The following is a 20,187-nucleotide window of genomic DNA, read 5'->3' as shown; positions in this document are numbered from 1 at the left end:
GGTAAAGCCTTTGACCGACCGAACGAGTAGACATTCCCAATCCTTACCCGCCGACGAAGCTCGCGAGAGTATCGTGTGACGCACCATATCGTCGCTCACGTATATCGTTTGCATACAGCCGCATGAAGTAACAGAGCAAATCTTACGATGACTGCTCTGCTTACCGAGGTGGGCGACGCTCGTTCAGCCTGAAGGCAGCAAATCGTTTAGCAAGTGGTTCCGTGGTGCCGGACTGGCGGCGAGAAGGATCACGCAATTCATTGGAAGCGGGATGGCCCTCGGACTGCCGTGGGCGCTTGGGGATTCGCTCACCGGTCGATTGCAGGATGGCCTGCAAAGTCTGCCAGCCTTCGGTAGATCGCAGCTGATAGGTATCAGCGAGGTCATGCTGCGATGCAACACGGCACAACAGCGACTCCTCATCCTACAGATGGTGTCAGCGAGAAATATCGGGAGCAGGATGAATTACACACTTTCGAAAGGATACCCATCTGGTGGATGAAACACAGCAGATGGAAGTTGGACATTTCCAGACCGCCTTCCGCTGGCTTCTGGCCTCCGGAGAACTTGAGAAGCCTAGATGCAGCAGAGTGCTCCTGGCTTTCGCCCATGTATTCGCGATTCTCGATGGGGAAACCTAGTTGTGTGAAGGTGGGCTTGGACTGGTCCGGGAAACCGTGTGTCAAAGTCACAAAAAGATACTCGACGGGAAACGAGGGCTTCGCGTTCTCTTGGACGTTGGCGCCGTACTCGTTGATCCTGCGGTAGAAAACCTCGGGGATGTATCTGGTTCGGCTGGTAGATCCGTCGTCCTCCTCTTCTTCCCGGACGAGCATGGCGTTGGGATCGGCCGAGGGCTCGACGATATCCGCACGCACCATCTCGACGGCGTCGTTAGATGCTTGGTATGATGAGATTGATATCTCTCCCAACTCATTGCCTGAGATGATGCATGTGACGAAGTTGGAGCCAAATTTCCCAGTATCGCTCCACTTGGTAGGCTTCGGGTGCTGAGCTTGCAAGCGTGAGATGAAACAGATTTCTTGAGAGGACAAAAAGTACGAATCAGCGTGTCGCTTGCACACAACTGATCCGTCACCAGCCCCAGCGTCGAGAAGATCAGTAAAGATGACGCCAACCTGCTGCAGTCCGCACAACCGTGCAACGTCGTCGACATCATTCTGGTTCTCCCAGGCGTTCAGCGAGATGCCATCCACCTCGTCAACCTGAGGCGGCTCATAGATGGCTTCCACCACTGCTTTAATACCAAGAGGCACGACTTCGTATTCAGTGTACCGCCCGTACATGATACCCAGTCTTTGGCCACCCGTCTTCCTCCATGCGTCAATGAAGGTGTCGATAATCGCTGGTGACGAGAACTCTACGTGGTCGACCATCCGGAATGACTGAGGCTGTAGCGTAATGGCGCTGGGCTGGCACTTGGTGCAAATACCTTCAGGCCACTGAGGATGCCCGGAAGGGCAGTCTCGCTTGACTCTGAAGTACGGTTCGGCCAGGGGTGGAATGAAAGAGCTTCCGAGCTCGGGTTTGTTCGTGGCGGAATTGATTTTACGAAGATATGAGTGAAATGACAGATACTTGATCTTCTTTTCGTCGAGGTACTTGGCGTCGAACGGGTCCAAAGGCATGCAGTAGTCGCACATGCCCTTCGGGCCATGGCGACACATCTTGTCGCGTCCTCTCGGGATCTTGCCATCCTTCTTATCTAGGCGATCATCCAACGGGTGCTGCTTGACCACTTCCCAGGGATTCTTGATTTTCTCGGACGGCGAAGTCACAGGCAAGGGATCGATCGGCAGGTCTTCGGTGGGGAGGATGGGCTTGCCATTGAGGCGGTTCGACGATGCGAGGGGCGGCTGTGTGCCATTGGTATCACCATTCGCCTGGCTGACCTGGTGCCGATAGCTGATAAAAATGAGGTCGCCATGTCTGCGACTGTCAGCTTGCAATTCGAGCCTAGGATTACTGCCATCATCTTACTTCAGTCCAATTTGTCCGACCTTGAAAGATGCAATATCGGTCAGGTTCTTGGCATCGCCGCCTGTCGGGGCATTGGAAAGTGTGATGGTGTTCGGGTCAACGGTTTTTGGAAGGGTCGGAAGCAGCTAGAAAGAGTTAGAAGGGATGATGATAGCTTGGAGGGAGTTCCTTACCAATCTACCAAGCTCGCCAAATGAGGCGTCCTTGTCGATGGTCAAACGGCTCATGCCGTCGGGCCCTCTCAGTCTCAGAAGCATGTTGGGCGGAGAAGACGAAGCTGTGTGAGGGTAAACCCAGGTTGAAGGAATGGACGATGGTATAGTAATTAAATAAGAAAACTCTATAAGGATGTTGTCAGCGGAATGAGCCCATGTCCTTTACCCCCTGTCGTTTTGATTTATGAGGCGTAAGAAGGACGTGTGGTGGAAGAAGGTGGTGGAAAGAAAGCTCGAGTTTGTAGTAGCTGTTGCTGTTTGTGTTGTTTAATGGGATGGGTAGGAGCTCCAGGACTCGACTTGACACTGGGTGAATCGCCGCCGACAGCGTCATCAAAGGTGGTGCCTTGGTGTGGGGCCGGCAAAACGATAGAGGGAGGGGGAGGGACAGTGCACGTTCCTTCAGCGACCCCTGGCATAGCTTATTCACCGCCCAGCAGGGGCGCGGTAATGGCCTTGCTAAGGTGGCTTGAACGGGAAAGTGTAACAGAGCAGCCACACTTGCCCTTGATGTGCTCTTGTATCATTGTACCCCTGTCAAGGAGCTGCTGCTTTACTGGATACTTTCATCAACTTGGAGGAACTGTGACAATAAGACTTATGAAATCCCAAGAAAGCGCAATCGATATGCAAACAATTTGGTAAGTTTTAAATTCTCACATATTCTAGAACCACGTAGACAAAGAAAAATGAAGAATAAAGAGATGAAATACTCACATCATCAAATAAAACACAGTAGGTATTGTAGAAGCATGGCAAGACCCAGAGGCAGAATCTGGTAAAGCAGCGGGCCCTCTTTAGGTGGACAGCAAAAAAGTGACCTGTCCAATGCGACCAGCAAGCTGTTCTGTCATACAGTACTGGACACGCTGCATCAACAACACGGGCTGGACGTCTGCAACACCACAAATTTCCTTGTCCCTCGTTCGTCTTCTCTGTTCCTTTTTCTCCCCCCACCACGATCCTTACGAGAGTGCCAAAATAACCATAGCCATGTTCAACGTCGACTGGATGAGCCTTGTGCTCCCATTCGCCTACCTGACTGTTCTCGGTGGCGTTTTCATGACCTTTTCCACCATCTACAGAAAGCGCAAAGCCAGTACGTTCTCTGCCCGCCTCCTCCCTCCCAGCCAATTCCAAAGGACCAGGCCCACGATGCGAGCCCTTCAGGGCGCGCAAACAGTACAGCATTATTGATCGATCTCCTTTTCTTTTAGCTCAAAGCGCCAATCTCGCACCCTGGTTCGGTCCTCATCTCCAGCGCAACATCTACCTTTCCCTGCTACACCTCGAATCCCCCGAAGAGGGCCAAGAGAAAGCCCCCAAGATCCCTTCCACTGTCATCAAGGCTGCTCTCCTCCGCCGCGCCGTCGAGGACATCCATCGCCTCGTTCAGATCCGATCCGCCAAGCAGGCGTGCAGCACGTTACTGCAGCGGGGAAGCGTCGGCGATGACCTGTGGCAGCGCTTTCAGCGTGCCGAGAAGGAGATGGAGGACGAGCTGCGCGACGTCGTGATGGAGGTTTGTAAATCCCTCTTGCACCCGGGTGGACGTTTTAAACGACAGACATGCTGACTTTTGACCAGGCCAATGCCCTCGCGCCCAACTGGGGTCAGTCCATCTTCCAATCCGCCAACGAGATCGCCGCCAACACCATCGCGCGCAACCGCCTTGAAGAGGTTGCGAACACCGTCGAGCAAGAGAAGGCATGGTGGGAGAAGCGCAGGGCAACGATCCAGACCGAATTCATGAAGGAGCTCGACGATTCCGAGAAAAACTCGACTGCCCCGCCTAGTGTCGACGGCGACGCCGTTCTCGTCGATTCCAACACCACCAGCACGCCCTCTAAGAAGAAGAAGGGCAAGAAATAGACAACAGACGTGCATTGCCCTTTCCCTCTCGTACAGCAAAAATCATATCCCCTGTCGTCACGCATTCATTCCTCCAAACCTCTCCAAATGTGGGCTAGGCGCTCCGCGGTATCTCTCAATCGTCTTCAGATACCTCATTCTCCCCGGTGTATGATACGGAAAAGTGGCGAATAATCAAGAGCATTCGACCGCTGCCCGGTTGCGTTAGGCGTTTACGGTCATGGGGCAGGGAATTTTTAGTATCATGAATGAATTGAGAACCTAAATAAGTTGGAATTTCCCCCTTGCGCTCTCGCTCTGGCCCCAAAAGAAGATCGGTCTATCGCCACCGAATGTCGTGAACCCCGCCGCCAACGCCTTTGATATGCTGTGATATCAACGCAATGCCATGCAAGAAAGCTGGTAAGTCAAAAGAAATCAAAAGCAACTGCCACAAGTGTGCATCCACCAAATAAGCCCCCCCCCCCGCCCCGCCCCGCCCCCGCGAACCGGAGTTCTCAGGACTCAACGCTCATGAGTACCAGGGCATCTTCCTCCGCAGGGCCGCCTCGTCCTCCGCCAGTCTCGCCTGCCGCGCTTCCTCCATGATCTGCTCCTCGGTCTTGATGCGTATCCGGATAGGCGTATCGCAACCTCTAGAGTTCAGTTAGTCGACTGATTCTCGAGAGGGGATGAAGGGAGGGATTAAACGGCTTTCTCGCCGTCCCCTCCCGTCCGCAACGTACCTGAGACCGATAAACTTCCCAATCTTCCTGCGCTTCTCTTCGAGGCTGAGACCCGACTGCCAGGTGATGGGGCAGGGGTACTGCCCGGACCAAGGCGAGGGGCTGCGCTGGTGGTAGAAGCGGGCGAGGTCGTCGAGCTGGTCCTCGGTAAGGAGCCAGAAGTTGAGCAGCGTCGCGGGGAAGGCCGGGTGAACGGTGCCGGTCGACATCTGCACGAGCGGGGCTAGGCGCAGCCGCATCTGCCGTACCTTGTCCTGAAAAGCCGCGTTGCGGGCCGCCCGGCGGTTGCTGATACCGCCGTTAGTCGTGTGGTGATGTCTGGTTGCCATCTTTTCTCTTCTCTTTTGCCCTTGTCTTTTGTTGATGATTCTTTTGCGCTCTTGCCTTTCCCGTCTTCTCGGTCTATTTCCTTTTGTAGATCTGGAAATAGGGGAAACCTGGGTGCCCCAGGTGGTATTCGGTTCTCAAGCAGATTTCAGGTGTGCTGTGCTGGGTGAGGAATTACAAGGTTGTCAAGGAGCTCGGCAGGCAGGAGAATGAATAAGTGTCTTGGTTGGAAGCGGAAGTGATCAAGTGACGAAAAAGGTATTCAGCAGAAATGAGCTTATGAAGAGCGTGTAATCCCAAGATATGTAGAAAATAACGATCTCCGAGGGAACAGACTGGCGTCTTTCAGTTTTGATGCTTGTTCTTTTTTCTTGCCTCTGGTCTTTTGATAAAAAAAATGATGCTCGGCCCTTTCACAATAGGAAGTCTATGCCTGCACAGATCAACAGCAAATGGAATGTGTGCGAATAGATGTCTATAGGTCTGAAGATAGGAAACGGGTGCCAAAGATGTGAAGTGTGAGAAGATATCGAGTCCAATCCTCCCAAGAATACCGAGTGGAAAACTCGCATTCTTGTATGCAAAGTCACCGCAAAGGAAGGTAGATGGGTCCCGGCCACTAGCCGGCCAAAATCCTCATCCCATACCGTTCCCCCCTTGTCTTCCTTTGAAGGTCGGAACGGCAACACGACCAGAGACAACAACAAATGACCCAAAAGGGCAATGGAGAGAAAAAAAAATTACATGATGACCCTAAAGGCTGGTCTAAAAACCGGTAGCAGAGAAAGAGTAAACCGTCAGGTCCAGGCTCTTGGCCTCCGCCCAAACAAACGAACCGAACAGCTGGGACCCGAGGAGAAGAGAGGGCTGCGGCAGTGGAAGGAAACTAACGCGTCAGGCGAGACACAACTTCTTTGTCCACTGGCGGCCAGAGTTTGCCATTCTGGGTAAGGTCCGCGAGGACAACAAGTCTGTCGCTTTTCGCTAAACAGCCCCCTTTCCATCCAGTCGGTTCTGCTGGGAGCGCGGTGCACCTCCTTCCCCTATGATCTTCTTTATCTCCTCGACACGCCCAAAGAACATGAGACATGGCAGAAAGTGGGGAGGAAGGATGAAGATAATGGTGGGCTGACATCCTGTTGCGTATGGATGTCTGCGAAAAAAGCCAGTTGGCCGGCCTAGAAACGTATCTCGCGCCGGCCGCAACGGGAAACCAGCTCCGCCCCGACTATGGAGGTTCCGAGACAACATCCGCCCCTCTCCACTATGCTCCTTCTCTCTCACCATGGCCGGCAGTTCTCTGAGCCGTGCTATTGGCAGCTCGCGGGCGGAGTCAGGATTTGTAGACAAAGGCTGGTTACCCAGTTCCATGGCGGTCTGCACAACGAGACAAAGGCTGCATGAAAACACAATGGTCTTGTTGAAGACAAAATCAGCCGTGAAGAATGTCGTTTTCGACATAAACACGTCCGAGTCAATGACAAATTCCTCGAGAGAGACATCTGCGTACTCCCCCACCGTACCCAGACCCGTCGCCTAGCACATCTCAATCATAGAAAAGTCACAATATTCACTGATTGATTCAAGAGCAGAATTCGCCTCCTTATTCTTGACAAAAGCTTTTTTTTCTATTTTTTTTTTTTCTATATATATGTAAATTGGACCTCGAATTTTTGCTCCGCTCAATACCTTTCCCCTGTGGAATTGCAGGATTGACGTGCGTTCTCACGTCATGGCCCCGTTTCGCAGCTGCAAGGCGCTGTCGTCGGCTCTTTCAGCTTCTCAAAGCCACTTGATCTTGGCAATGTGGTCCGTCTTCTTTCTGCTCGCCTTCACAAAGCCGAGAGCCTTTAGCTCGGCAAGTCCCCGATAGAAGAGGACCAGAGCCGCCCGCTCATCGGCGTTCCCTTCGCTCTCTGCGTCGTCACCGCCGCCCACCATGGCGTAGAATGCAGACCACAGGTCCGCGACGTTGATGAGGTTGCCCGTCTCCAAGTACAAATGATACAGCAGCGAAGTAACGGGCAATGTGGTCGAGATGCCCTCTTCTGTGCTGCAGCACGCGCACGCGAGGTAGTCCTGCGGTCGCTTCAGGCTCCGCTCAAAGACATCCTGGGGACGGGGTACGAAAACGTCGCGGTAGGGTGTCTTGGAATCGTATAGCCATGTCTCGTGCAGGAAAACACTTGCAGCCGGCTCGCAGCGTATGATGTCTTGCAAAAGCTCCGCAATACGGTCCACGATCTCGGTAAAAGCTTTGTCGTCTTCGGAAAGCGCAGCCGAATCGTGGCTGAGTTGCACCTTTTGCGCAACAACAGTGGTACGGAGAACTCTGCTGTGGCCACTGTACGCGCTCCTCAAGGTGGTGCCACCCTCTTGCGCCCTGCTTACTAACTCCTTTGACCTGTCGAGGAGGGTCTGTACAAGAGATGGCGTGTCCCCGGCCTCGGACTCCCATCCGGCGAGACATAAGTGGTCATCTCCACAAGTTATGGTCTCACGAATATGTTGGAGCATCGAGACAAACTCATCCGCTTGCATCCGCTTGATGCTTTCAATCATGTCCCAGTCGTCGGTCGCAAGGTTGATGCCCTCGGCCACCGCTTTCATGTATATCGAGAGAAAGTCTTCTTGGCTAACACCCATTGCCTGGACAAGCTTAAGCGAGCGGAGGAGACGAGTCACCCATTCGCGTTTCTTCTCTGGAATATCAAAAATCTTTTCGCGTAGTAGGTTGTCATCCTCCAACAAAGACCTCGCTAATCTCAAATCTTTGCCCTCGACGGCGCTTTCGACCTCGTGCCGAAACGAAGGGAGCGATCGGAGAGCCTCGAGGTGTTCGTTTTGCACAAGTTCGCTGTTCATCTCGTCGTCCTCCGTCGAAAACAGGCTCAACGGGTTAGCATAAAAGTGGCACATATATGCATACTAAGACAGGTCAACACAACTGCTCTTGAATACAGTGCTCATTCTCACCTTGATTGAAGCCACAAATGATTGGATGCTCGCAACCTGGTCCTGTTGTCGGACAACCAGGCTTTGCAACAAGGTCTGGCCGAGGGTGAGAGCGGCATCGGTTCCTGCAATAGCCGCCTTGAAAATTTGCTCCAAGATGACCTCGGTTTGCACAACGTCAAACTGAGCGCCGTAGAGATGCTGGCATGCAGATTTGAGTAGACGAGCTTGAAGTAGCTCTACTGACGTCGCAATGCCGAACAGGAGTGTGAACGGGATCTTGGGTCGCCAGGAACTAGGTGGCCAAAATGTCAACTCAGATTCGAGAACATGTGCGAAGCCGACTTACTCGAAGAGTGTAATCAAGTCAGACAGGAGGGCGCTATCAAATCCTTCGCTGTCTTGAAACGCAACAAAAATGTGATCGCACTGCTGTGCCTTTGAATAGTCATAAAGCCCTTCGAGGTCGTAGTTCAAATACCTTCGCCCCTAAAATCTGTAAGCTTTCATGAGGTAATTACTGACGGCAAATGAACGTACATCTTGACCGAGTGAGATCTCGACATCCTCGTCATCCAGAGAGCCCCGCGAGGTGGCATCCTCAATGATCTTTTTGAGAGCAGCCTTTAGGTTGGTGGCCTCGGACGACTTCAGGCGTACAAATTTGCTTCGCGTGTTCTCCTCAAGGGTTTCTGATAGCTGTTCAAACAGTAGATCCTGGGATGAAATATTGGGTCCAGTGATGATGAAGGCTGAGGAAATCTTGTTTCTGCGGCGGGTTGTCAGCCGTGGACTCTGCGAGAAATTGGATATACGCACTGAGGGCAAGGTTGATCCCGGAAAAAGGCCGTTACCTGGTCCAACGTAGCCGAGTTGGAATCGCGCAGGATTTTCTGTAGCATCTTGCAGTCAGTTGTTGCCCCCCAGAAATCCAGGGTGTGGGGATCTGCCGACCTGGATTTCAGATTCGAGACGGCCCCAACTGGTCCGGAACAGCTTCTCGCGCAACTTCACGCACTCAGCCAGCTCGCTCCCATTCAGCAACGGTGCAAAAGTCGAAGCATCGGCGACATTGGCCTCTTCAATCACCGCATTCTTGGATACACGCCGACGTTTGGTAGGTCGATCTGCTACAGCTTCCTCGCCCTTGAGTCGGAAGATGTAGGCTGCCTAGGGAGAAGAGTTAGCAACGGGATCCTTTTCCGTCTTGATAATCGCTAACCTGGTGATCTTCTTGTCTAAATTGAGACTCTTGGCTGTCTTCGCCGCTCATTTTGCGGGTTGTTACTTCGGTCCTGCTGTGATACTGAATGTCGTCGCAGTAGGAGTCGCGCTTTTGGGACTGGCACGCGTCGCATGCACAGAAGGTACAGAGCACAGTCAGATACAGTGTCGACATGGATGTAACCTGTGCAGAGGGGGGCGGTGTATATCCTCTCTGCACAGTGTCGGAAACCAATTGGCAGCACTCACACCAGAAACCTAGCTACTAGATCAGGCGGACAACATTCACAAAGTACATGCGCGACTGTCAAGGAGTTGTTTCTTGCAAAATAATATTAGAACCAATGCACCGAGGCCGTGTTAAACTAGTGACTACCAGTCTTGTCCGCTCCCGCCTTCGCAAAACAAAACCTGAGGCGATCTCCATTTTACCTCCAAAACCTGAGGCCAATGACATCCTACCTCTGCTTCATCATAACCTGAAGAAGAGCCGCACGCAGACAATGCAAGCATCTACGGATGCCCCAACTTTCTCCCCCGACCTGGGTTCCTCTCCCTTGGGCCTTGGGGAAGCCTCCGCCCCTTTGTACACTGAACCCACTTCGCTGGACGAAGAAGCATGTCGTCTGAAATGAGGGATCGCCGCAACCACCTGCCATCTCATGCTTCCCAGCTGCACTCCTTAAAAAGACGGGGGCGAATAATTTTACACCGAAACCAAGTCGAGATCGCTTTTGCGATTTAAGAAACCGTATACGCCAGGAAACGCAAAAGGCCAGGCCCCGGTGGCCTGCGACGCCCACATACGTCTGGACCCATGTCTTCACTCTCGAGAACTTCTGCGATATAAACGGCAGGCCTAAGCCTTGGCCTCGACTGGTTCTGGGGCTGCAGGTGCCGGCTACAAACAAGGTTAGCTACCGTTAACATGTGCAAGAGGCACACTGCCATTTACCTCTTCAGCGGACTTCTCAACCGATTCAGCAGCATTTTTGGGCGCCTCTTCTGCCGTCTCAGGCTCCACGGACTTCTTGTTCTTTTGCTCCTTGTCCTCCTTATCGGCGGGCTTGTCAGCCTCATTGGACTTCTCCGTGCCCTTGCTCGCCTCCTTTGAACCCTCGGAGGCAGCAGGCGTGTCCTTCTTCTCCTCACCCTTGGTTCCATTGACACCATTGGTGGGCGCAGGGGTTACAGATGCTGCCGCAGCATTGCCTCCGGCTAATATCTCGGTCCACTTGTCCAGTAGCGTCTGCGACCGGCTCTTGAAATGGAACTCTTCTTCCTTCGGAATCGTCTCAAGCTTCAAGATGGCCTTCAGGACCTTGTTGATCTTGGTTGCGCGGATGATCGAGACCTCGAGGTCTGCAAAACTCTCGAGTTTGGTGATGTATTCCGACATCAACTTCATCTCTTCCTCCTTGGGCTCTTGGTCTCTCGTCAGGAGACCCTTCTGGAGCTTGTGACGCAGGAAAAGAACCTCTTTCTGTAGAAGCTGTCAGCATTGGACAAAGAGCATACGGGGTCTTGACTTACCTCTTTGCGATGGTGCTTCTCTTCAGCAGTGAGCTCGGGCTCCTTGGGAGTCACCTTTTCTGCCTTTTTCTCGACGCCGTCCTTCTTTGCCGATTTGGGCTTTGGCGGCTTTGCAGCCGATTCCTTGCCAGACTTCGGTGTTGCTGTGCCGTTCGTTGTCTTGGGGGTGGAGGATGTGTTCAGCTTGATCTTTGGCTTCTTGGCGGAGTCTGTCCGTGCCGGAGTCTGAAGAGGATGTCAGCAGTTGTTTAAGTTTGTCCGGGGCTTGCACACTAACGCTGACAGCTTCCTCATCAGCCTTACGCTTCTTAGTCTTAGTTTTCTCCTTGGAATCAGCGACGTCTTCTTCGGCAGCATCAGCCATGTCAACATCCTCATCCTCAATGACCGCAGGAGCCTTCTTCTTGTTCTTCTTTGCAGCTTCTCTGGCATCCTTGGCAGCCTGCTTCTGAGCGAGCTCGTCTTGGTACTTCTGCAGTTCGTCCTTGTAATGATCGAGCGGGTGCTGTTCAATGGCTAGTTCAAAGGCGTCACGCAGCTCAACCTTCTTCACCTTGTCAGTAAGAAGCTCGGTGGCCTTTTCAGAGGATAACTCCTGAAGCGCAGAGTTTGGTACCCAGCCGCTGGAAAATTGCAGGTTAGCTGTTGATCCTTGTAGACATACAGATGCTAGCTGGGGCAATTTGACGTACAATTCGTTCGTGCGAAGGTACATGACAGGGAACGTGCGGTCGTTCTGTCGCTTGCCACCATCGGCATAGTCCTCACGATATGTGCCATCAGCACGCTTTGCTGTGACGGGGCGACTCTTGAGCAAGGTCTCAGGCAGCATCTCCTCATCGCAGATAATTACGGGCCATTGAGGATATCCCTTGAGCTTGACAAGGAAGTGATCCCCAGGCTGCGCATTGGTGTGGAAGAACTTGGCCTTGGAAGCCTTCTTGTTGAGCTTCTTTCCTTTATGCTCTGAAATGCCGGACGACCTGCGACGGGACTTGGACTTATCGGCTGTCGCATCAGCAGCGTCAGCATCAGCAGCAGCGTTCTCGGAAGCGTCCTTGGCCTCGGATGCATCAGTGGTATCCTTCATATCGACATCCGCATCTTCGTCCTTGGATGGCTCATCCGTTTTACCGGATGATTCCGCGTCTTTGGTGTCAGCTGTTATTCAACACTGCGTCAGTAAAAAGAATCGATCGCGCGATGGCAGTGTTGATGACGTGGTGAAGATGACGCGTAGGGATTGGTTACAGTTTGTCTTTTTGGCGCCCTCTTCCTGCGCCTCCTCGGTGTTGCCCTCAGCAACTGCGTCGGACTCGGATGTTTTCGCGTCGGCGGCGGCAGGTGCTGCGGAAGCTTCGGCGGTAGACGAGGTTTCCTGAACCTTCTTCTCGACCTCCTCCTTCGTGGCAGGCGCGGATTGACCGCTGGTGGTCGGCTCGTCAGACATTGCAGTTGATGGAGCAATAGCTCGGTAGGAGCTGATAGGGAGCAAGGGTATGGATGGGGTAAATTGGCAAGTCGCGACGCCAAAGGCTTAATGCGATGAACTAAAGGAAGGATGACGCGTTCTGATACGCGCGGTTCGTGATTTTTGGTTGTCGCGACGATGATAGGAGATGTTCAGGCGGAAAGGAGGATGATGGGCGCAATTGGGAGCTCCCCGTGTTGTGGTGGCAGAAAGGGACGATGGGAAAAGATGAACGCAGAATCTTGGAGTTCGACGCGGATGACGGCGGCAGGACGGACACGTGACCGTGCTGATCCACAAGGCAGTTAAATCGCGTCCACGGGTGCTATCAGTCTCAGTGCTTGCGCTGTGGGAGAGGAGTGTGCTAGACGTGGGACGTGACCCGGTCAATGCCCAGCCCACCGAGCCGAACATCCTCTCATTGCTTGCTTAACACATCCACCCTTCCTCCTCCATCCTTCTATATCACAGCCCATCCCCTTTTCAATACCCTTGGAAGAGATGAACCGCCCTACAGAAACCTCGCCTTCCATTTTTTTTCTTCGTCTTCAGAATATTTTGACGTGCTGGTTGTGCCTCGCCTTCTCGAAGGCCACGGTCCAACAAACGTGTCCCACCCACTCTGGATCCTATGTTATCTTTGGCCACTCAAGCACCACCCTCCGAAACTACTGTCACACCGTACACAGTCTGCACAACCAGACCTCAGGCCACTCAACCCTGCCGAAAGAGGAGAAGAGTTGCCTGTAAGTGTCGAGCATCGGGAAGAAGAACTGACTCCGGCCAAATATTTGTCTATTATCCTCCAACTCCTCTCTCGATCCATATAGTACACATTGAGATATCGTACGGACGGGATGGCTCTGCTATCTTTCGAGCCGTCTATTCCTCGTCTTCTTCTTCGTCGCTGTCGTCCACGTCCATGCCCTCCGCGGCTGTGATGGAAAACTCGCGTTCTTGGTCTACTCCAACGTAGCTGTCGCTCATTAGGAACAGCTTAAGGTCGTGCTTACCAGCCGTTGGTACTGTGAATTCCAACTTGACCTTGAGCTCGCGTCCGATTGTGACGCGCTTGATGGCAAGCAAGTTCTTCGTCGTCTCCTCGCCGACCACAAGCCACCAGTTCTCCAATTTCTTGGCAGGGTAGAACGGCGCGTGCACAGTCGGGTTAAACTCGTCGTCCTCGTCCACCTGCCGTTGAATCTGCACACTGACATATGCCGGTTCGTTAGCCCGAATCTCCTCCTCGTCAAGAATGCTGTGCTCGAGCTCAATATCAGGGTATTTGTCATTGGTAAAGGCGGCGGCCTCCCCCAGTTGCTTTTGTGAGAGACTAAGACGTTTGACGAGCTTGGCGTAGTCTGGGTTCTCATCAGGGTTCATGGCCTCCATGAAATCGAAAATGTCCTTGACGCTGTGAAAGAAATCGAGGTTAGCTCCATGTGGGATCAAAGATAACAACAGTACATACCCGAACTCATTCGCCGCCTTCACGACCTCGGGCGTGAAGTGAGGGATCTGCTTCAAGGGGCTGTCGCGGTCCCACATCGCCTGCACAACCATTTGTGACATTTCCATCGCGTTCATGGCATTGAGGTGACCGTCGGAAGAGAGGATGTCAACCGTAGCGCTCAGGAGACTGAGGACCTTGGAGATGATCACCTCTTGGTCTTTGGCCAGGTCAATTGGCAGCTGCATCCTGGAGAAGTGTGCTTGGAGAAGAACAAAGGCCTTGAAATGCGCCGAATCGTATACGGGCTCAGCCATCTTGACAGGAATGCGGTCGTAGATACGGCGGAGGATACCCTCCTCGTGCCTCCTGATCTGTATGGCCTCGAATTCGGTAGCCGACGTGATGATTTCAAGGACGCCCTTGAGCTTTGTCTTGGCACTGAGAGATAGAAGGAAAGTCTGCATCGTAATGTAGGAGATGTTGTAGTAGGCAGCAATCATCGCTGCATTCTGCGGCGCCACTGAACCGTCATCCTCATCAAGCTCAATGATCTTCGAGTCACTCAGCTCCTGTAGGGTTGTCTGGATCAAATCGGACATGTAATCGCTGAGGCCGTCTTGTGTGGTGCTAGTAAGACTGTAGAAGCTGGGGTTCGCGAGGAGACGTCTGTAGAAGTAGGTGAATGTCGTCCAGTTGATGGCGTCGTCTCCTGACTCGATCATCTTGGTGCTGATCTCGGTCACAAAGGCATCGTGGAGGTAGTTGTGTAAATGAGACTCGACAGGAAGGGCTTCATTCAGGAACTTCTTGTAGAAGTCTCTCTTTGCTGCTGGGAGCATGAGAACACCTCTGCCTCTGCCATCCTTCGAGGCGCGCAGAGCCTTGCCGAGCATGTGCAAGATCTCGCTCAAAGAATAATCGATGTAACGGTGCTCTCGGCCTTCGAAGTACTGCGTACCCATGACAACAACAAGATGGGCGGTACTGTTCAATTCCCAGCAAACATCACGAGAAGCGACCAGAACTTGAATGGCGCCGTGCTCGTACAAGTGTTTGACGATGCGCTTGTCACTCTGACTCAGAGCCTCATGATAGTATCCGACACCGTGAGAAAGGGCCTCGGCCAGAGCTTCCTCGTTGACGCGGTCAAGAAGAGGGCGCATCTGCTCAACCTCGGCGTGCAGGAAGCGATCTTCGTCGTCGTCCATAAAGGCTGCGGTCAGGAGGTCGCGAGTCGTGGCTCGGGTTTGCTTTCGACTCGGCACGAACACAATGGCTGGCTTGTCTGCAGACATCTGGGTGATAGCCAGGTAGGTGGGCTTCGCCATGGAAAGCATTAATGAGGGGAAGTGAGGGTTGGTGTATGACTGGATGTGAAGTTCGAGAGGGACGGGGCGAACGTGGGGGCTGAAGTTGTAGATGTCATGCTTCTTCGCATCGATCCACTCTCCAAGGTCGCGAGCATTCGCAAGAGAAACGCCGAGAGCAATGATTCTCATCGGGAGTTCGGTCTGAGTTCTGATATAGTGCATCCTTGAAACGATGATTTCATAGACGTAACCCATTTGGTTGCCCAAGAGATGAACCTCGTCCGCAATGAAAAGTTCCACAGTCGAGACGTTCTTGCGGCGCTTCCACTGGCGGGAAAGCACATCCCACTGAATGGGCGTTGCAAGGACTAAGTCGCTGCGCTCCAGAATCTTCAAATCCGTGGTGGTCTCTCCTGTGAGCTTCTCGATTGTCTTGCCCCCGCGTAGACCACCGAGTCTCTTCTGCCAATCATCCAGTCTAAGGTCAACAAGCTCTTGGAATGGTGCAATGTAAACAGCGCGACCGGCGTCTACCTTGGCCCAATGGCGCAACAGAGCGAACTCAGCGCACACAGTCTTGCCACTGCCAGTCGGTGCACCCACGAACACGTTTTGGTCGGTATTGTATAGGGAATTGAAAGTCTGTGTCTGGATACGGTTAAAGTGATCCCAATTAGGATACAGCTTCGTGTATTCCTTGGCTTTCAAAGCAGCAACGGGTAGCGGCTGAAGCTCAAGGAGTTCAGTGTGAGGTGGAAACCTCTCGGGCAGTATAAGCTTGTGAAAAGACACCGGCAACCTCGTCTCGGAATGCATCCAGCGATCCGAGATGACAGAGATGAAGTAGTTGGGGGGCATTGGCTCCGTGATTGGCACGGTGAAGTCGACAATGTGCTCGTTTGACTCGGACTCGGCGTACTCCTTGCGCAGCAGGAACTGATCGCTGAAAAGAATATCCTCCCCGTCGCAGTCCTCTACAAAGATCCAGAAACTCTCCGCGGGACCGTGGACCTCAACGTCCCACTCGAAATTAGGGGAGATGCTTAGTTCAACTCGGAGCATGGACCTGGTCAACGGCTGGACTTGAGCCTGAACCTCAACTCTAGGAAACTTGGCTACCAGACTGCAGACAGTCCTGCCGGCCTTGGGCATACCAAGTAGCTCTCCCATGCGAGGAGGGTCGAGATCGAAGTAATTGCTCCAGGACACTTCGATCCTCTCCGCCTTCTGCACAATGTCTCTGGGGCAGCCGGGAAACTGACGGAGTGGTGACATAGTCGGCCACATTCGCTTCTCGGCCATCTTGCAGAGATCCAGAGCAGTCTTAGCCACGGATGCCCAGCCCTTCTTCATGGTAATTTCGAAGATGGCGCGAAGAATACGGCCAGCGGATTGCGTGACGTACACCATATCGGCCATAAGAGCAAGGCCATCCAGCTTGAGTCGCGAGATATAAGCTTGTAGGAGTACGTTGATCTTGGCGTGTGGTTCTTCGATGCTCTCCTTTACTGGGATGGGGACTCTGCCCAAGAGCTTCGCGAGCTCGAGTTTCTCGTCCTGGCGCACAGGGATGTACTTAAACTCTGCGCTGAGAGAGAACACCCTGAAAAGCTCAATGGTGGTGATCGAGGGCTGAATGAGGTTGTTGTAGGTCTCCATAGAACCGTGAGTGATGTAGTAGTGTGACGCAATACGGCCAAGCTCCGTTGATTGAAGCTTGCCAGTCTTCTCGTCATACTTGACGAGATTTGACTTTCTGAGCACTGATGCAGCGGAGTGAATGAGATCGACCCGCTTCTGTTCAAGAGCTTCATCGTCTTCGTACTCTGCCCCGACTTGGTACAGGCCGGGTGACCGCAGCATGCGCACGAACAAGTACGTGTAGCCAAGCCATTCCACACCCTCATCTCTACTCCTGACATTGCCAAGCACTACCTCGGCGTTCAGATTATCAACAAGCCGGCTGACAAACTGACTCTCAATCGGCAGCTGTTGATTTAGAAGAGAGAGGTAATACTGGATCTCGTTTTGAGTTGTAATGATGATGCCCTCGCCGTATGTATCAAATTGCGGCCGGCCGGCACGACCAAGCATCTGCAACACGTCTTGTGGGCTAAGTTCGACCCAGCTGCCCTTCTCCGGAGAGTAAACCGAAGTGCCCTTGATGATAACTGTGTGAGCAGGCAAGTTGACACCCCAGGCAAGAGTGGCCGTGCACACAAGGACCTGGATAGCGCCACGGGCGAACAGGTCCTCGACATCAGTACGGTCGATACGGTTCATACCAGCATGATGGATACCAAAACCGTAAGGCAGGAGATCCTTGAGGTCCTTGTCAGTGGCTTGGCTCGCTGCTTCGTTAAGGACCTCACGGCTTCCAGCATCGTGGCGAAGGATTTGGTTGATGGTGTCCATCTCCAACGCCTTGTCCCTGATGTAACGCGCTGTCTTGGCCGTCTCCTTTCGAGAATGGACGAAGATGAGCATTTGATTCCGGTTCGCTCCAACATGCTCGATGACTTTATTGTACGTGACGTCGTTCATGGTCTTCAGTTGCTTGATGGCCTTGCGATCCGTGACACCAATGAATTCCTGTCGCAGAGGGCAAGGACGGAAGCTGCCATCGAAGTGGAAAAGGCCGGTGTTGATATCCACGCGCAAAAAGCTAGCAACATCCTTGTAGTTAGGCAGCGTAGCAGACAGGCCAACTAGGCGGACGGGTTCGCCGGTCTGTTCAGTCTTTCTGATAGTCCTGCTAACAATGCTTTCTAGGACAGGGCCACGGTCATCATGAAGCAAATGAATCTCATCGATGATGACAAGGCGGACGAGATTGGTGTATGTAAGATCAGTAGCCTTTCGCGTGATGACGTCCCACTTCTCGGGAGTGGTGACGATGATCTGTGTTTCTGCGATTTGTTGCTTGGTAAGTTGTCGGTCACCAGTCAACTCAGAGACCTTCACACCGTAGGGTTCAAGTCGCTTGCCAAAGTTGCCAACCTGCTCCTGTACCAGCGCTTTCAAGGGCGCGATGTACACGATCTTGAAAGCATCCAAATCGATGTCACCTGTCTCGGGATTGCGGTTCTTGCCGATTTCTCGAAGAATGGTGAGCATTGCCACGTTCGTTTTTCCACTACCAGTAGGGGCACAAATAAGCATGTTGCCATCGTCTCCAAATGCTGTCGGGTAGCACTTGGACTGGATCTTGTTTAGGGATTTGGTGGTGCCGAATGGCAAGCGTGACCATTCGGGCATTTCGGTAATAGGAACGAGTGTGTCACTGGGGTCACTGCGCTTCTTGGGTGCGGGGACGTGGATTTCCTCATAGCCCTTGAAAGTGCGTTTCGTGGAGCCCTCCGGCAGCCTGACCTTGGGGTTGCTCATCAAATGGTTGCCCTGGTCAAAGACCAAGTTCTCCAGGTTGATAAGTTTCCGCGGTTGCAGACCACCCTTAAGTCCTTGGGGGCGTTCTGATTCTGCAGGAGGTGCGTTTGCGAGGGACGACGGTGCGTCGAGGTCCATTTTGATCTCCATCTTGCGACCCTTTTGGTCGTCCGTCTTCTTCCCCAACTTCTCATTCAGGATCCACTGAAGGCCTTCGGAAGCCATCTCGCGCTCGATAACAGCCCGCTCCTCGTCTGTCTCAGCTCTTGAGTGACGAGTAAGCCAGACCACCTTCTCTCTGTTTTCAATAAGAAGTTGCACCAGTTCGTGGTGCTCGTAGTCGAACAGCTCCATGAGATCGTTTTCAATCTCTCGAAGAGACTTCTCGTCACCACCCTGCTCATCAGGCTCGCCAGAGAGCAGACGCAGCGCATCTGTCGTCTTGTCGTGTTGCTCGTGAGAATCGGCGTAGAGCTTTCCAATTTGTCGCTGCAACCAGAATGCATCTATATCTCTAGCAGAGATTGTCTTTGACTGCTTCGCATCCTGCGTTTGCTTTTTCGGGGCCGAATCGATGACCATGGCGTCGTCGTCCGGTTCCTCCGTCTCTTGGGCGTCAGCGGCGGGCTGGTCCTCGTCCTCGTCCGCATCTTCGTCTTCTGAAGATTCTTCCCTGACCTCATTGACAATGCCTCCCTCTTCATCTTCTGAATCTTCGAAAACGACAGCGACGCCTTGTCTCTCATCGAGCTCGTCTCCGTCGGCGTCGGCTGCATTATCGTCCATATCTTCATCCTCGTCCTGCGCGTCGTAATCTGTGATCTTCTTTCCCAGGTTTACGAGCTCGTTGAATTCCTTTGCGCTCATTGAGACGCCCAAGAGGTCGTCGACCTCCCTCTTCTTCTCCGTGTCCTTCAGGTCGTCATCTTTGAGAAATTCTAAGGTCACGTCGGCGGCGCTGATCACGGCGGTCTGAGGGACGTCGCCAAGGTTGTCGGACACGATCTTCAGAATCAGTTCAAAGGTTGCTCGTGTTGCGGGCGTGCGTGGACGATATCGAATGCCTTCGACAAGCAAGTCTCCAGTTCCCAGGACACCAGCACCTCTCGGTTGCGCCACCTCACCCTTCTTCTTCCGCTGCTCGCGCGCGAGCACATCCTCTCCCTCTTGCAACTTCCCGCGTTCAACGTCGGGAAGACCCGTTGGCTTCTTCTGCTTTGGTGCCGTTTCACGAGCGACGCGTGCTCCCATGTCGCGGATGCTCAGCTTGCCGGCGAGAGACTCGGGGTCGCCTGTGGCCTCGTCGTTTCGTCTCGACACGAACCGGCGGTCCGCCTGGAGAACCAGGTTGGACATCGCCGAGTACTTGTACTGGGATACATCGCGGTGTTGATCCTGATTCGACATCTTGGCTGTGTATTTACGGGTATTCTATCGTGTCGTTTGCACCTGAATCTCGAATTGTTGTAGGAGCTTGTCAAGCGACAGCAACGAACGGCTTGCGCCGAGCCTTTATCCTGTTGGAAACGCCGTGTTCGCTTCGAAGTCTAGCTCATCCGTTCAGATATTAAAGTAATGAATTTTGTTTCGGTCTTCAACGACTCAATGAGAAGGCTGTCGCTGAGTGGCTAAAGTGGGCGGAGGCGTGTATTGGTGTCTTCGACGCCTGTCGCGCGAACAAATTTCGTCTGCTGCTTGCGATGGCAAAACCGGA

The 20,187-nt window shown here is 53.0% G+C and overlaps 6 protein-coding genes across 6 annotated transcripts; 1 reads left to right on the top strand and 5 right to left on the bottom strand.

The window, feature by feature from the left end:
- Positions 1-160: 160 nt before the first annotated feature.
- Positions 161-2,258, bottom strand: LY79DRAFT_574750 (NPL4 family protein; the record flags this gene model as incomplete). The annotated part of the gene is made up of 4 exons (XM_060559627.1): positions 161-424; positions 474-1,977; positions 2,002-2,126; positions 2,175-2,258. 4 exons carry the CDS (start codon positions 2,256-2,258, stop codon positions 161-163), a joined length of 1,977 nt encoding a protein of 658 aa, XP_060420939.1.
- Positions 2,259-2,833: 575 nt separating this feature from the next.
- On the top strand, positions 2,834-4,364 carry LY79DRAFT_533582 (Pre protein translocase subunit Sec66-domain-containing protein). The gene is made up of 4 exons (XM_060556371.1): positions 2,834-2,857; positions 2,956-3,315; positions 3,434-3,738; positions 3,804-4,364. The coding sequence occupies exons 2-4, from the start codon at positions 3,045-3,047 to the stop codon at positions 4,086-4,088; spliced, it is 861 nt and encodes a 286-aa protein (XP_060420938.1). The 5' UTR covers positions 2,834-2,857; positions 2,956-3,044; the 3' UTR covers positions 4,089-4,364.
- Positions 4,365-4,599: 235 nt separating this feature from the next.
- Positions 4,600-5,142, bottom strand: LY79DRAFT_664725 (uncharacterized protein; the record flags this gene model as incomplete). The annotated part of the gene is made up of 2 exons (XM_060562950.1): positions 4,600-4,723; positions 4,814-5,142. The coding sequence occupies 2 exons, from the start codon at positions 5,140-5,142 to the stop codon at positions 4,600-4,602; spliced, it is 453 nt and encodes a 150-aa protein (XP_060420937.1).
- Positions 5,143-6,571: 1,429 nt separating this feature from the next.
- Positions 6,572-9,622, bottom strand: LY79DRAFT_533575 (origin recognition complex subunit). Its single transcript, XM_060556370.1, has 7 exons — positions 9,318-9,622; positions 9,050-9,265; positions 8,915-8,988; positions 8,636-8,864; positions 8,445-8,584; positions 8,117-8,390; positions 6,572-8,068 (listed from the first exon to the last, which is right to left on the bottom strand). The coding sequence occupies exons 1-7, from the start codon at positions 9,492-9,494 to the stop codon at positions 6,923-6,925; spliced, it is 2,256 nt and encodes a 751-aa protein (XP_060420936.1). The 5' UTR covers positions 9,495-9,622; the 3' UTR covers positions 6,572-6,922.
- A 471-nt stretch (positions 9,623-10,093) lies between these two features.
- On the bottom strand, positions 10,094-12,604 carry LY79DRAFT_19365 (uncharacterized protein). Its single transcript, XM_060551411.1, has 5 exons — positions 12,104-12,604; positions 11,545-12,013; positions 11,136-11,475; positions 10,853-11,077; positions 10,094-10,802 (listed from the first exon to the last, which is right to left on the bottom strand). The coding sequence occupies exons 1-5, from the start codon at positions 12,300-12,302 to the stop codon at positions 10,233-10,235; spliced, it is 1,803 nt and encodes a 600-aa protein (XP_060420935.1). The 5' UTR covers positions 12,303-12,604; the 3' UTR covers positions 10,094-10,232.
- A 601-nt stretch (positions 12,605-13,205) lies between these two features.
- Positions 13,206-19,880, bottom strand: LY79DRAFT_664722 (Sec63 Brl domain-containing protein; the record flags this gene model as incomplete). Its single annotated transcript, XM_060562949.1, has 2 exons — positions 13,206-13,737; positions 13,795-19,880. The coding sequence occupies 2 exons, from the start codon at positions 19,878-19,880 to the stop codon at positions 13,206-13,208; spliced, it is 6,618 nt and encodes a 2,205-aa protein (XP_060420934.1).
- Positions 19,881-20,187: the final 307 nt, after the last annotated feature.

The sequence above is a fragment of the Colletotrichum navitas genome, assembly GCF_030913465.1.
Source record: "Colletotrichum navitas strain CBS 125086 chromosome Unknown LY79scaffold_1, whole genome shotgun sequence".
Classification (NCBI taxonomy): domain Eukaryota; kingdom Fungi; phylum Ascomycota; class Sordariomycetes; order Glomerellales; family Glomerellaceae; genus Colletotrichum; species Colletotrichum navitas.
This window is presented reverse-complemented; position numbering and strand designations above follow the sequence as displayed.

Bases quoted from the DNA above. Each gene is read 5' to 3' on its own strand.
- LY79DRAFT_533582 (XM_060556371.1), top strand. From the start codon at position 3,045: ATGCGACCAGCAAGCTGTTCTGTCATACAGTACTGGACACGCTGCATC. The intron at 3,316-3,433 runs GTACGTTCTCTG...CTTTTCTTTTAG, and splicing joins CTACAGAAAGCGCAAAGCCA to CTCAAAGCGCCAATCTCGCA. The intron at 3,739-3,803 runs GTTTGTAAATCC...ACTTTTGACCAG, and splicing joins TGCGCGACGTCGTGATGGAG to GCCAATGCCCTCGCGCCCAA.
- LY79DRAFT_533575 (XM_060556370.1), bottom strand. From the start codon at position 9,494: ATGTCGACACTGTATCTGACTGTGCTCTGTACCTTCTGTGCATGCGAC. The intron at 8,391-8,444 runs GTAAGTCGGCTT...TTGGCCACCTAG, and splicing joins GACTTGATTACACTCTTCGA to TTCCTGGCGACCCAAGATCC. The intron at 8,069-8,116 runs GTGAGAATGAGC...GACCTGTCTTAG, and splicing joins CATTTGTGGCTTCAATCAAG to TATGCATATATGTGCCACTT.
- LY79DRAFT_19365 (XM_060551411.1), bottom strand. From the start codon at position 12,302: ATGTCTGACGAGCCGACCACCAGCGGTCAATCCGCGCCTGCCACGAAG. The intron at 11,476-11,544 runs GTACGTCAAATT...GCAATTTTCCAG, and splicing joins TACCTTCGCACGAACGAATT to CGGCTGGGTACCAAACTCTG. The intron at 11,078-11,135 runs GTCAGCGTTAGT...CATCCTCTTCAG, and splicing joins GTAAGGCTGATGAGGAAGCT to ACTCCGGCACGGACAGACTC.